The sequence below is a fragment of the Vanellus vanellus genome (assembly GCF_965231255.1).
Source record: "Vanellus vanellus genome assembly, chromosome: 1".
NCBI lineage: Eukaryota > Metazoa > Chordata > Aves > Charadriiformes > Charadriidae > Vanellus > Vanellus vanellus.
This window is the reverse complement of record NC_138905.1, coordinates 6,850,188-6,865,366: the sequence shown is the minus strand read 5'-3', so window position 1 is coordinate 6,865,366 and position 15,179 is coordinate 6,850,188. Positions and strand designations below refer to the sequence as shown.

At 43.1% G+C, this 15,179-nt stretch overlaps 1 protein-coding gene across 1 annotated transcript in view; it reads right to left on the bottom strand.

Moving 5' to 3' along the window:
- The window catches only part of CELF2 (CUGBP Elav-like family member 2), a 246,642-nt gene that overhangs the window by 54,688 nt on the left and 176,775 nt on the right, over nt 1-15,179 (bottom strand). The window contains exons 5-6 of the mRNA XM_082481858.1: nt 12,105-12,239; nt 761-840 (exon numbers count right to left, since the gene is read on the bottom strand). Of these exons, the coding sequence (XP_082337984.1) occupies nt 761-840; nt 12,105-12,239 (215 nt within the window). The remainder of the gene's footprint in view (nt 1-760; nt 841-12,104; nt 12,240-15,179) is intronic.

Sequence of the window (15,179 nt, the reverse complement as noted above, 5' to 3'; positions counted from 1 at the left end):
AGACTGAAAAAGGTTTTGAGATTGCCAGACAAGCCGTGGCATTCGATAACCACTCCAATGAACGGATCGATAGCCTGCAGCGATATTCACGTTAAGTGAATAGGTTTCGAGTTTTGTGTTGCTCATCACGATAAAACACGAGGCCGTAGAGGCAGTTTGGGAGGGAATAAAGAGCGCTGCTTGCGAGGGGCTAGCCACGACGGTGCTCTGCAGGAAGCGCCGCACTTCGATATGCTCTGTCATCATTAGCATTTTTATTGGCTACATGAAGAAGGAGAAATTATATTAACTTAAAAAGATATTCTATTTGCAGAAAAACACATGCACTAGTAACTCAGCGTGGCAAGGTGAAATCTCTTGAGCTTTTTCTCAGAGCAGTGCAAACCACAACACTTAAAAATCTATTTAACGGAAACTAAGATTTTTCTTTGGGGGTGTGTGTGTTAAAATTAAAGGTAATTTACTCATCAGATATACTCTGAGTACGAGTGAGGAGCGGTATTCACAGCATTTTTATTTTCTGCTGAATGCCACTGGAAACAGGATCAAGAGCCGTGTTTGGATACCACACAGCAACCTTATTGTGCGCTTTTAGGCCATTAAGAAAAATAAGCTTCACAAAGAAAGGTGGAGCGAGCCGGTAAAAAGTTTAAATCTGTGATTGTCATGTGTCTGATCTGGTCCAGGAGAGCATGGCTTTACCATTCGCAATCATTTGCACAAAGAAAACAAAGAAAGGGCAAATGATACAGTACTGTACCTCCATGGTCTGAGACTGGTGCATGGCTTTGATTGCATTCTGTGCCATTGCCCTTGTAGAAAATGTGACAAACGCACAGCCTGTGGGAACAAGGGGACAGGGAGCAGGAAAGACAAAAAACAACAAGACAAAAGGGTTGGACGCTTGTTAAACCAACACAGTCTACGAGAACGGCCACAAGACGACACTGTTCTCAGTAGTACATAAAAATAAACAACTTCTCTAGTTTATTTATCGACAGTGCTGACTTGCTAATCTGACCATAGATGAAAGAAAAAAAAACTAGGTGGGGATGGGCGAGGAGAAAGGGGTTTTCCCTTTAATTATTTTTTTTTTCTTGTTTGTTTTGTTTGTTCTTTAGCCACAGGGTTTGACATAAGTAAGGCTTTTTTGTAGCATTTGGATTGCATAGTTTAGTCTATCTGGGCCATGCATTAACAGTTGCTTGCTATGGCTTTTGTGCAGGTAAATGGTGGGTGGTGAATAAATGACTGGCGTCACTGGTGGCTGAACTGGGGATTTAATAAAGGTGTCCATCATGTCACATATTTCCGTGATGCACCAAGAACAACCATACAAATAAGGATGAGGAAAACTCCGCTGTGTAGCCTGCAACTACGTGTGAAAAGACTCAGACAAAATTCAGTAATGTAGGTGGAATAGCAACATTTAAGAAAATAACATACTAAAAATAAAAATCTTTATGATTTTTGTTTCTCCGAGTCCAAGGTACAAGTATAATTCTTTGAACTCTGAAAGCTACCACCAACCTGAACAATTCTGAAGTTATGTGCGTGAATAACTAAAAATCACTTCTCTCCCTCCTCAGCCTTTTAAATCATAATGAAAAGGCAGTAGGCTAATGCCTGGGATATTCTTCCAGCCCTTTGCTATTGTCAGTCATACCTACACTGGGCACGGTACGGGTCAACTTTTTTAGTACAGGACTCACTGCCCTTTTGACTAATAAAAACATCGCCTTCTGAGATTTACATTTTATTCTTCATGCACCCTTGGGCATCTTAAAGAAAAAGACTGTGAAATTAATGCAGATTCAGGCTGATTTTGTAATAATACCATGGCACACTAAAAGCTTAGCTAAAGCAACACAGACTTATTTCACTTGTGATCTCTAATGACTTTAAAAGTGCATTGATTTTCAGCTCCCTTAGCCTTGCACAGTTTGAACTTAGGTTTCAGAGAATAATTTAGTGTTCCACTCAATTTCCTCAAAACATTATTATTATTACTACTTAAAAGATTTCCAAATGAAGCAAATCTAAGCACTGAGAGGCTAAAGCATATTGTCATTTTAGAGCTAATGCATGAAAGCTACATTCTGGCATCAAAAATACAATATTGTTGCCCCTGTGGCCAATGGGCAAAATAAACCATCTTGCAATCCAACAAGCAACAGATTGTTTGGTTTATGCGAATCAATTTGAGGCATAAAATACCTTTTCTTTTTTTGCTCTGTGTGTACCTGGTAAGATTATCAAGTCAAGACTGTATTCACATTTTAATCAAACAACAGTAAGAGAAAGCAATGCCTGATCATTACCCAAAAGCACTACATCTAGTCATGAAAATAAAGTCAATGCATTTTTGCATCATGCGGTATTATTTTTTTTCTCTTTAACGTAATGGCCCTTGATACAAGAGAACCTAAGCTGCCCGAGGTACTTCTGACTGATAAGTGAGCGTGATAAAACCAGAAGTCGGGATTCCTTTCCGCAAACCTCATGGCAGCGTTGTGACTCTACATATTTCTCAGGTAACCAAACAGCTGATGATGTCTCACTGCCGTTCAGCCCCACGCCACGTGTGGCTACACTACCCTTATTCAGCAACAAATTTCTGTCAAAGAAAAGCATGTAACAAAACAGCTTTCTGGACAGCAATCTAGACAAAATGTGCAGTAGAAGGGTAAATAAACTACAGTACCTCCGCTAGATTCCATATTGCTGCTGTGCACTAAAATTAAAGAGGCCCAAGTTTACCATCAGTCTCAAAGTAATCTCTCTCAAAAACATTTCTGTTATTATCATTAACAGAGGAAATAACACCAAGGGTTTTCATTTATCGCCTTGCAAATTCAGTGGGGGATGAGCACAAATGGAGATATACTGGAGGGCAGGCAAGAAACCCCATACAGAGCCCTGAATAACATTGTTTATAATGGTCAAGAAACTGCTTCATTCACTTCTTTCGCTCTCATTATCCAGGAGTGTGTACCATAGTGACAATTACTGAATGGAGGTTTAGAATGCATAAGAAGCATGTAAAATGTCAACAAAAATCAATAAGACACAGTTTATGCATTTATCACAATTTCTACCCAGCAGTACTGCTGTAAGTAACTTACTGAGAGATGTTGCAATTAGCAGGGCTCAAAAGAAATGTGAATCAGCAGAGAAATAAAGCCGCGCTCCTCTCAAGATAAAGCAGACTCTCTCTTCCCTCCCTCAAGCTTATTCTCTTTTTAACCACAAAACTCAGCTGTTGGGGACTTTCGGCGCCCAACGCTACCGCAAAACCTCCCTCCTCGCTCCTCAGCCCAAACCTATTTGCGTGGACCCCGGTGCCTTTGTCGGGGAGCGAAAAGACCTTCGCAGCAGATCTCGGTGAAGTGCCACACGGCGAGCTACCAATTCAACGGCAACTTGTTCTCTGGGCAAGGGGAGGGCCTGATGAATGAGGTTGTGCGGCTCGAATATGAGCATTTGGAAACAGCATTCCACAGAGAAGATGGAACTGCATTTTAATTAGGGTTTGCCAGCCAGAGGCTACAAGGTTAGGTCCCCTTGTTATCTCCAGTCGGCAGGCCACTTCCCACCGATGGACAGTGGCCATTTGCACAGTAAATACCCAATTTGCCTCAATAACCATGGTAAAAATTCAGTAGAAACCTTATTTATAAATTATTTGAAAACCTAGACCTTCAGTTGTTACCATCAAGCACCCCAATTAAATGCTAGCTAATTTAATCATCTTTCCAGACATTGCTACATGAATTCACATTCAAGGGTGGTTTTTTTAAGTACCAAACCTGGACACTCACACACAAAATTTGCATATGTATTATGTGTGCACATATATTTTATTACGTGTGAAACACGGGATTCTATGCATTTTACTGTGTGCGACCCACGGGAGCCTTTCCCTCATGACCAGACTACGGCACTGGAGGGGAGCTCAGCCTGCACCATAGGATTCAGTCCACTTAACTCAATCACTGAACTTGCGTATATAATTTAGGTATTCAAAACAGCCAGTCTTCCGAGATGCTGGTATTTCCTGCCACAGTCAATGGCAGTACCTTTATTTTCCTATGTGGGAAACATATGCGCTTTAGGAGGATGGTTTCGTTGGGGACCCAGATTTTAAACAGAAGTTGTTGTCTAAGGACACCGGATTTCACTTGTTTAAGGCAGACGAGCTCTGCCTGGACCACCCTGTACTCCTGCCGCAGCAGTTTCTGAGGGCTTGGGAAAAGCCTTTTCAGCATCCTCTCACTCACTATATCTCATGGATACAGGTGGTCTTTTGGGAACAAACTGCCAGCTTTAGGACCATAAATCACAATTATAAGAGGACAAGACTAATCAGATTTCATGCCTCGTGGTGCAAGGAAACAAGAAAGTTTTCTGTGGCCTCTTACCTCATCCTGTGAAACACTACATTGATTGTCGTGCCGTGGGCTGAGGTCTTCCGGACCAACAGCTACGAGCAAACTACTTCTGTTCTACCATACTGAGTCCTGATACTCCAATTACTCCCTTCTTACTGGAGCTATGGAGCTCTCTGGGAGAGAAAACACGGAGAGGGGGATATTTCTGTAGCTAATGCCTTGAAATTACTTCGCTTTGTACCACCTAAGCTCAAAAAACCAAAAATCCTTTTGTAAATACGGCCAACCTGCAAGTCACCTTGCAATTATTTTTCACCTCTGGTTTCAAAATGTCAGGGATCACGAACAGAAGCAAAAGGGGAGGGAGAAAGGAGGTCTAAGAGTTTTAGTTGCTTCTCCAAGGCTGCCTTCTAACCCCTACAGCAGGTAAATGATTGCCTGGGGAAAGGCTTCTCAAAGTAATTCCCTCCTGCAGGCTGAATCGGAGGGAAGCACCCAGCCCGGCCACAGGGGAGATTTTGGAGCACATTAGCACATTTGCCATCTCGGCTGACAGAACATCTAAACTCACAGGCTTGGTCCTTACCCCCCTCCAAACCTAAAATGCAAAAGAATTTTGAAGAGGCTGCAAAATCAGAAAAGCTTTTGCCTCAACCTGTGCCGTCCCAAACCTAGGGCTCGCTGCTCGAGCGACTCGGTTATTTGAAACATTTAAAAATGCTCAGCACTGCCCCGTTACAGCTCCCGCTTCACTCGCTTCCCCTCGTCTCAGACTTTCATAGACTGATGTGAAACGTTCAGTCAGCAGTTCACGCACAGCGTAACGCAACATCAATACTTGCGAGCTGCAAGGGAAGTAGAACGTTTCAAAGTACGGAGGCCTCAAGGTAAGCGGTCTGACTTCATACCTACACAAGAAACCTCCCATGTAACGCTACTGCGGTTTACCAGAGGTTTTAAAGCCCCCACACCCACAATGAAGCCAAAGGGAGATGCAAAACCCCTAGGCATTTTTCAGAATCACAGAATCACAGAATTATCAGAGTTGGAAGGGACCTCTAGAGATCATCTAGTCCCACTCCCCTGCCAAAGCAGGATTGCCCAGAGCACATCACTCAGGACTGCATCCAGGCGGGTCTTGAAAATCTCCAGAGAAGGGGACTCCACCACCTCCCTGGGCAGCCTGTGCCACTGCTCTGTCACCTGAACCGTAAAGAAGTTTTTCCGTGTATTTGAATGGAACTTCCTGTGTTCCAACTTATGCCCATTGCCCCTCGTCCTGTCACTGGGAACCATTGAAAAGAGCCTGGCTCCCTCCTCCTTCAACCCACCCTTTAGATACTTGTAAGTATTAATAAGGTCTCCCCTCAGCCTTCTCTTCTCCAGGCTAAAGAGTCCCAGCTCTCTCAGCCTTTCCTCATAAGGGAGATGCTCCAATCCCTTAATCATCTTAGTTGCCCTTCGCTGGACTCGCTCCAGCAGTTCCCTGTCCCTCTTGAACTGGGGAGCCCAAAACTGGACACAGTATTCCAGTTGTGGCCTCACCAGTGCAGAGTAGAGGAGAGGGGGAGAATGACCTCCCTCGACCTACTGGCCACACTCTTCCCTATGCAGCCCAGGATTCCATTGGCCTTTTTGGCAACAAGGGCACATTGCTGGGCCATGGATAATTTACTGTCTACCACAACCCCCAGATCCTTCTCCTCAGAGCTACTTCCCAGCAGGTCCGCCCCTAACCTGTACTGGTGCCTAGCACTCTTCCTCCCCAGGTGCAGGATCAGGCCTAGAGTTAAAAATGGAAGTTTAAAAACCATGGCTTTTAAAGTTCTGGAGATGAAAGAACGGCAGATGTAATCAATTTTTTGAAAAAAATATATAGTGACCCCTCTGACACAGAAGAAGGCTGAAGAGATTTTCAAAGTCATCCGAGCAATCGCGGTACTGCGTATGGTGGCTGCACAGCTGGTGGTGTAATGGTTGCACTACAGCTTCCTACTTCACCGGAAACGAGGTTTTTCTTCACTTTCTGTTAAGAAACAATAGTGAAAAGCTGCCAGAATACTCCTGCGAGAAGTATTTGGGATCCTCTGAGATGAAAGCTTCTATTTAAAGAAAAGATAAGGCTCAAATGAAAAGCTATGGAAATTGAAGCGTGATAAAAATAAGCTCTAGTTGTGTTGAAATATTTCTAGCTGAGATTGCAAAGTAGAGTTTTCCCTTTTCTATCCTGTGCTAATACAGCACAGTCTGAAGGAAGAAGGACCAGCCTGGGAAACAGCCTTCTAATGAAGACATCACACAAAAATCTTAGTGGTGAAAATACATTTCAGCTACAAATTAAGACATTGAATTGTTTATCGTACAGACATCGGTCATTAAGACACACAACAACAGGTCTGAGACCAAGTGCAACAACTCAGCCCAAAGTAAAGCATTTTTAAAAAGTCACAGTGAAGCTCTTTAGCTTATGCATATCAGGCACAGGTAACGATAAAGGTGACGACAGGCACATCAGGTAAACATGCCTCATATCTTTGGCTTTACTGACTTCTCTCGACTATTGACCAGGTGACAGATTCTAGGTTTTAAATTTCCTGAAGTTCATGGTTCCCTCGAAGCGTTTCTAATTGGACAGTCAATTAACCACCCGGCAAAGTACAGACTTCAGTAACTGGAATTTACACAAAACCGGAATCATCAAACGGGTACCAAAGACCACATTCTCTAACAGTGCCTTGACGACCCTCTTGTTGGAATAAAAACTCTTGCAAAATATTTCATTTCAGGCTTGCCTCTGGGGAGAGACTGCTGCGAAGACGCAGTAATGGAGATCCGAGGTGTGGGGTTGCTGGCTAAAGGCCAGCAGAGACACTGGTCACTTGGATGTGTTCATCCCTTCCCAGCTTTGAAAGAGTTTCACCGGGGGAAAAGAAGAAAATTAAATGTGCCATAATGATTGGAAAACTTAAAATGTTACCATGTAACAGCGAAAGAAATAAGGCACGGAGGTGCTTCTGAAGAGCGACTAAAAATACAGCCCTTCCAGCAGGCTCGCTGCCCATCGCTGACACACGCGCCAGAAGGTGGCCCCTGATCCAGGCTGTTCCCATGGCTGGCTCTTCACGTTACTTTAGCTCACGAAGGGGCAGTAAATAGCCATAAGGAAAAACAAACAGGCATAAAATCTCCTCACCTACCCTTCACTGCAATTACTTCCGATGCAAATACTAATTTTCTTTTACTAAATCATCGAGAAAAGCCCTGAATCTGAAAGTTATGACTGGATTTTCAGGAAATTAAATTGCCTGACCACGGTGTAACTCTCCGTGCCATTTCTAACCTGCCCTTAAAGGAAAGCAAGAAAAAAAGTTCCCTGTAATCAATGTCTGCAGAAATGTTCACTTGTCCCATGGGCCTGGCGATTTTTGTTAAAAAAAATCATATAATTAGGAGCCAAGAAGATGTAGGAATACGCATTTGGAGCTTTTCCACAATTTTCATGGCATGTCCAACTGTCTGTACATGTTACCAGGACACTTATTAGCAGTTTTTTTCCGTGCATGCTATTAACCCAGTTGACTTCTCTCTGGTATCTGTTATATAAATCTGCACTTAGCAATACAGCAGAATAATTTGCTGTGTGGTGCTCCTGTGATAAGAATAAGAGGATTTTTTTTTTTAATCATCATTACGGACGGTAATAATTCCTAGAGTGATACAGAGATATTGATCCGCTGATCTAAAAAAAGCATTTTACAAAGGCAGAGGAGCATCGCTATCCTTATTTTAAGGAATGGGATAACGGAGAGATGATGAGGCACCCACTCACCTACTGTCAATACAGCACATCAGTGGCAAAGCTACAAATCAAACCTGGGTGTTTCTGGCTATTTTTGCACACTCCGGCTATCGCTGCATGGCTGTCTGTGTTGGCCTCTGCGGTCGTGTAGACATTACACAGCACTAGGAGTCAGGAGGTCTGAAAGTTTCCTTAAGCCGTTTACAATAAGTGATTTAAAATCTTAATCATCTGAGGCAGTTCACTTCTGCTTTTTCATGATAATGAAGCTTAGCCCATGATATCACAATCATGAATTTTTGTAAAGCATACTTAGCTCTTCAGAAAGAGTGCTGGATTAAACAACCCTGCAGGCTGAATCCTCCTCTTTGAATAATGAATACAGTGCAGGCAGTGGCAAGCTTCTTTAGATAGTCCCACGAACCCAGCTCAAGCGAAGGCCAGACTCCACGTCTGTTGAGTCCCTAGTTTCTTTATCTCCACAGCCAACAGGGTATTTTTATTTTTTAATACTTTTCACAGCCAGGAATTACTCTCTGCCAGGCAACTAATTTCACAGGGACTATCCCAGAGCCTTCGGAAGGCAATGCCTTTTGGTTGCTGCTTATTTCTTGTAGCTGGCCGGAATGTAACAAGTTCCAGATATAAACAACAATTATTTCTTAGATGCGGGAGTGAACAAGAGCGGGGAAAAAACGTCTCAAAAAAAAATAAATCTCAGTTCTTTAGAATATACTGCTCCACCACTGGAGCTTTATATCGTTATTTTAGTCTCATTTTATAGATGAGTTTCAAACAGCTGACAAGAGGAATTTGGAGTAGAAATGCTGATGGTCCATTATCAGTAGTGACAGCTATGGGTGTGACTTTATTAAAGTTCTGTCAACTCTTGGCTAGAAACTACAATAGAAACAACCAGTTCAACCTCTCTCCCACCCTCTCTTTATCTTAGCACTTATATCACACTCATCACAAAGTGTTACATATTCCCTTGATGCCACGGGAGGGGATTTCTCCTTGCTACTGGAGCCTTGTGGCACACTACAACCCTACGTCCTGCCTATGGGCTGACAGCAGACCGTTCCCGTACCAGCGGTACGGTGTAGACATGGCCTAAAAGTCAACTGAAAGCTTTTTACTCTTTACTAAGAAAAACCAAGCAGCACAAACCAAAAGTGTTCTACTGCACAGTGTAACCTGGAGTTATTCTTTGCAACTAACTGCTGGTAATAAAGATTATTTGCCTGAACTCTTTAACAAAGCTCGAAAGTTGGCATAAATAGCAATGAATATACTTTTCAAGCTCTTTTCTTCCGAGATACCATGATGAGCACTTGTTATGCAACTGAAAATGATGCCAAACAGAGTTTATTGGACCGTATTTCCACCTCACTGCTGTGAGCACTGCGAGTTCCTGAAGGCTCTGGCATGGCGAGGGCAGCGTTTTCCTAAGACAGTACCTATTTGTCATTCACCGCTCTGCGGCTGGGAGGGAAGCGCATCTGGACGGGTGCTGGGAAAACAAATACTGTTTGTGGCAAAATTCTCCCTCTTGCTTTAGTGAAGCAGCTTTTCACCCTGTGCTTTTTCAGCCAAGCTCCCCCCACTCCAAATCTCCCTTAGCATTTTTCATTTTGACTGCAACACCAACCATTTTCCCAACGCTTTGCCTTCTCTCATGGAGTGGTGGTTTTGTGAAGCTGATAAACATCTGCCTGAAAACCTGGCTGGTACAGCTGAACTCATTTTCAAGTGTGAACATGGGTGTGTAGAAAGCAATTCAAGTTTAACAAGGCATGATGCATGAGGGCATGATAGAATATCAGTCGTGATTGTGACCAAAATAAACCCGAGTGGCAGAGGATACAGCTCTGCTACGACTACTGCTGTGTGACCTACCTGGACTGAGATCTTCAGCAGGAGAGAGCAGCACATTAACTCTACAGCTCTGCTGTCCCGCAGATGACACTGCCCTGCCTGATACGTTGGTGACATGGCTTAAAAATCTCAGCTTCTGATTATCGTGAGATCGCTATTCACAGCAGAACAAGACTACCCCACCACCCTTACTCACCCTGTTGGATTTCATAATTAGCTTTCCTATACTCGTACTGTGCCCAACGTCTGTTGAATAAAAGCAAGCACGCAGGAGGATTTCTATGGATCCCAGGAAAGACCCATTTCTTTGCTGGGTGATGCTGAGATGTCACTTAAATCTTTTGGGGGCTCAAAACATCTGATGCCCAGATCTTGCTATTTCAGCAGTTGCTTAGCTCCTTTCCCACTTGTGTCTTCCATCACCCCTTCCCTATGGTACTTACAAATAATCAGTGAAAATCAGAAATATTTGTTTTGCCTCAATTTTAGGTCTAGACAGATAACGACAGTGCCCAAGTCCATCAGTTAACTCTCATTACTGAGCTACAGGAACCAATCTCAGACCTTTCCCCTAGTCTTCCCCAAGGCAAAAGCCATGATCCTGAGGCTCTCCTTGCCTGAAGGGACTGCTGCATCCCAGCCCCAAAAGTTTTGGGATCACAGACTAAGCATGCATAAATGTAAGTGTGTAATTTTCTTGGGGCTCCCTATGTATTGTCAGAATGTCTTTTCAACAAGTCCTTATTATTCAGAAGTAGTACAGCAGTGCCATGAAATACAGGAAAACCTACAACTTCCCCTGCTGAAATTTATAGGCGTTTTAAAGAAGCTGGGCTGCACACAGAACAAAAAAACCCATGTACAAACTGTTGCACAAAATACTGTGGATCCTGTAGCCTAGCAGAAACAAGTAGGTCCAAAAATAAAGAATAATATCTATATCTATACCTATATCTATATGCAAAATGGATACTACTGTTTTTTCTGTGCCTTTTGAAAATGTAATAAAATGCATAAACTGTGCTTTCTATGTATTTTTGTTCTCTATAGAAACAGGAGTGATGTTTCCACAGCTCCACACTTAAAATTACTTTACTCCCCATGCCGTTAAATGGCCGTGGTTAGTACCGCAGCATCCTTCCCCACGGACAGATGGGACTATCGCTATTTTCTGTTCCGCTCAGCACCAGCTGGCACTGACTTTTTGAGAAGGTTCACGCTCCGAGAATAATTTCAGCTCCATGTACCATGAAGTTAATATGCAGCCTGGGTCATCAATATACATTTATTTTCCTTTTCGATATGTTTTCAGAGGGCCTTTCCCCAAAAGGCACTTTTGCACTCAAAAGGGATCACCGGCTACTGAAGTCTGTGCTGCACTTCATTTCCAAAGTTCAGGTCAGCCGCTTGACCGCTCTCGGTGGTGCTGCTTAACACCTCTGCCCTGGTTTTCGGGTTGTGATAGAGGCACAAGATTTAAAAGCTCTTTTAACAAAGTTTTTTCCAGGCAAAGCTCCCAGGTTCAAGCTAACCTCTTTGCTTCTGAGTTACAGCAGACCTATGTTTTGCATACAGTTATAGAAAACACAGGAATGGAGGAGATGATAGTGCTACAACGTGGGCCAGTTCCCAGGACCCTGTATGCCTTCAAGCAGTCATTTACAGTCCTTTTTTTTTTTTTTTTTTTTTTGTTTGTTTTTGGCCTTATGCTACAAAGCAGAAAGGGGTCAGGGAAGGATCTTTGATTTTGTGAGAGCAGAAAACTGAGGGTGTTTTCTCAGGGTGCAAAGGAACCTTTCCAGCTGACAAACAGGGCGATAACACAAGTTAATATGTTGGCACCGAGACCTTTCTGACACTGGAAATAAAAGGAGATAATTTCAGTCACTGTGAAAAGTTCATGTGGATACCTCCATCACGTGGGACGTGTTACAGCGTAACCTCTAGCTGCAGACAGCGGCTATGCCTACCCTGGCTGTGACATATAGCTCCCAATTAGCACTTAAGGAAAGAGACTTTACAGACTGCACACTCACCTCTGCTCAGCCCATCCGGTCCCCGAAGGATTCGGCATTCTTCTATCTGGCCGAACGGAGAAAACATCACCCTGATATCATTCTCATTACACTTCTTCGAAACCATTCCTATGAACAATTTTCTGTCTTCCACAGCTAGAAGATAAAAATAATGAATGAGCAAAGGCCATTTCATCTTTTTCCTGTGATCAATGCTTCATTACCACATCAAACCAAGCTCCAGTCATGTGAGTCTGGCTCTGTAACTGAAGACAAGTCCTAAGGCAAACACTTTATACTTACAACCTCCCTTCCCCCCTTCTTCCCCCATCCCAAATCTCTCATTTTTCTTTCTCATTCTCCTTTTCTAGTGGTGCTCGCTGTTTATATAACGTATTAATTGGCTGCCTTAGTCATTCTGCATATGCCTCCCCATCACGGCTTCTAAGAGAAAAGCATCCTCTGTTAGAGAGACTTTTAAAGATAGCTTCGCATAGATTTTAATTCAGATAAATTCCCTCACCTCCCTCACGTATGAAAGAAATCATGACAGGGGTGAGGGTGAAGAAGGGACTGTGCGCGTAATGATATGAGCTAATGAAAAATATTCCTGAGAAATGTTTTGAGAGAGCGGCTCCTATCTGAGCTTTCAATTTCAGCCAACTTAATGCGCGGCACTTGAAAGGCAGATGTGTAACAACTGCTCTGGAAAAAGAATGCATTAAATTTGCCTGCTTTTTTTTCAGACTGCCACAGCCCTCTCCCCTCCAGCAGGACACAAGGCGTATTCTAGGGCAGCGCCTTAACAAGGGGGCTGCATAATGCTTTCCCAGAGCCAAACCCTTTGATTCGTAATGATGCTGAGTTTGCAAAAAAAAAAAACCTCATGAAAAAGGTGCTTTACCTGACTTACTGGTAGAGTATTTCCTGCCTGCATTGTCACCAAAATCAGCAAAAGCTGGACTGCTGCAGCAGGACGCACGCAGTCCTGTTAAGCAAACTCAAATTTACAGGACTAAAGCTGTGGACTCTTGTCAAAAATGAAATAGGTCATCAAACTTAATTCACCCTGGAAAGACTTAAAAATGTTAACGCATCCTCCCGTCTATATTGAACCGAAAATCTAAGTGGTTATTATACAGTATATACACCAGTGCTTTCTTCTCTTGAAATGGCATGTAAATCCAATTCACTGTTAATGAGCAGACTGTCAGAGTTTGCGGGGAAGCAAAGAGAGAAGGAAAGCTTTACTCCAGAGAGTTCTGCAGTGCACTTACTTATTTCTATTATTGTGCAAATTATTTTTGTAACGAAGTATTTTCATTTCTGGGCTTACAAAAAGAAATAATGAATCTTCCCTTGCTCCCCAACTCTCTCGCCTGTATTAGTACGAGTTTGTCAAACGGAATAAATTGCAGCTGAGGAAGAAGAAACTGTGTCTGTTTTCATAGGATTTTATTTGTGTTATACTTCAACACTTGAAGTGCATTTAATAATTTCAACAATAAAAAGAAGAGGCTCATGTTTATTGATCACAAGAGGCGTTTGAAGTATTTTCTTCCTTAGAAGCACTGACTTTAAAAAGTATTTGTAGCTTTTATGCAAGGAAGCACCAAGACCATGCATTTTTCAGAGCCCAAAACAGAGACCAGCCCCTACGAATCGTGCTTCTCACTCTACAAGCTTGAAAGAAATTTGGTGTGAATTTAACACCCAGGAGAAGTTTTCCTCAAGACTCAACATTTTCATTGGCACTTTATATTGATGTTCCACAAGAGGGCTAACCCTCTCTGGAGGGTTAACCCTCTCCAGAAAGGCTTAACAAATGGTGAATGCACGGGATGAGCCAGTTGTGCACACATGAGGAGCTGAACACGTGGGATTGCAATTAAGACCTGCAAGTTGGGATATTTATTTATTTATTTATGTCTTACAGTGAAACTTGACATCCGATTCAGAACATATAATTAGCCTTGATGCTGCTAATAATTATTTTAAGGATGGTGAAACTGAATTGCCTTGCTCACAGCCACAAGGAGAGTCTGGGTACTCACCGTTGCTGGGGAAAGGATGCCTGTAACTTGGCTCCTTAAAATTCCTATATTGCTTTGACTAACGTCTTTGAGGAAGGTCCCTGGCCAGCCTGCCCACTTGACAACACACACACACCATGGCCAGGGTACAGGAAAGGGTACGAGGCAAGGGACCAAGCTGGGCTGCCAGGCACGGATTTCTCCATACCGCAAAATGAAGTCAGGCTGGGGGAAGCCTCAGTGGCAAGCACAGGTCCAAGCATTGCCTGCTGCTCTGTGTTACGAACCTCTCAGCTTCACAGAATGGTTTGAGTTGGAAGGGACCTTGAAGATCATCTAGTTCCGACCCCCCCTGCCACGGGCAGGCACACCTCCCACTAGACCAGGTTGCTCAAAGCCCCATCCAGCCTGGCCTCGGCACTTCTGTGTCAGCTAGTACCAGCCAGTTTAAATTTGGGTTGGTTTTAGGCTCGAAACACAGTACAGGTCCACCCTAAGGGTGACTAGATCCCAACCCTCTCTTAAAAATAGCTGCTGGCTGAGTTGGACAAACGCCTGCCATGCCATCCCAAAGGAGGTCCCTCGGGTCCTGCTTAGGTGCAAGGACAAGGACTCAAACCAAAGACATTCACATGGAGATTCGAAAGAAATGAGATGCAAACGGGAAGGCTTTGTTTTAATTTTCCAAGAGTAGCAGACGACAAACTCCCCACCGGCCTCCTTCAGTTTCGCTAGTAAACCTATAAATATGCCATTTAACTAACATGATTTGCAGGTTTTCAGCTCGAGGGTGATTTTATAGTAAATTAAACATCCAGCTCCCATGTACTGTACATCTTAAAAATGCAGATTTCACGAAGAATGCTCAGAGTACAGAAAACATATTGATATGATGACGTGCTCTGCATTCAGTGCTCTTAGTCAGTGCTGATCAGTGTTGAAGCTTAAGAAAATTGCTTTTTTTTTTTTTTTTGGCTAGGGGCCCAGCATAAAAATCATTTAAAGGGACAATTGTCAGGATCAAAATGACATGTTTTCACTTCATCTGATAGAACATCTGATA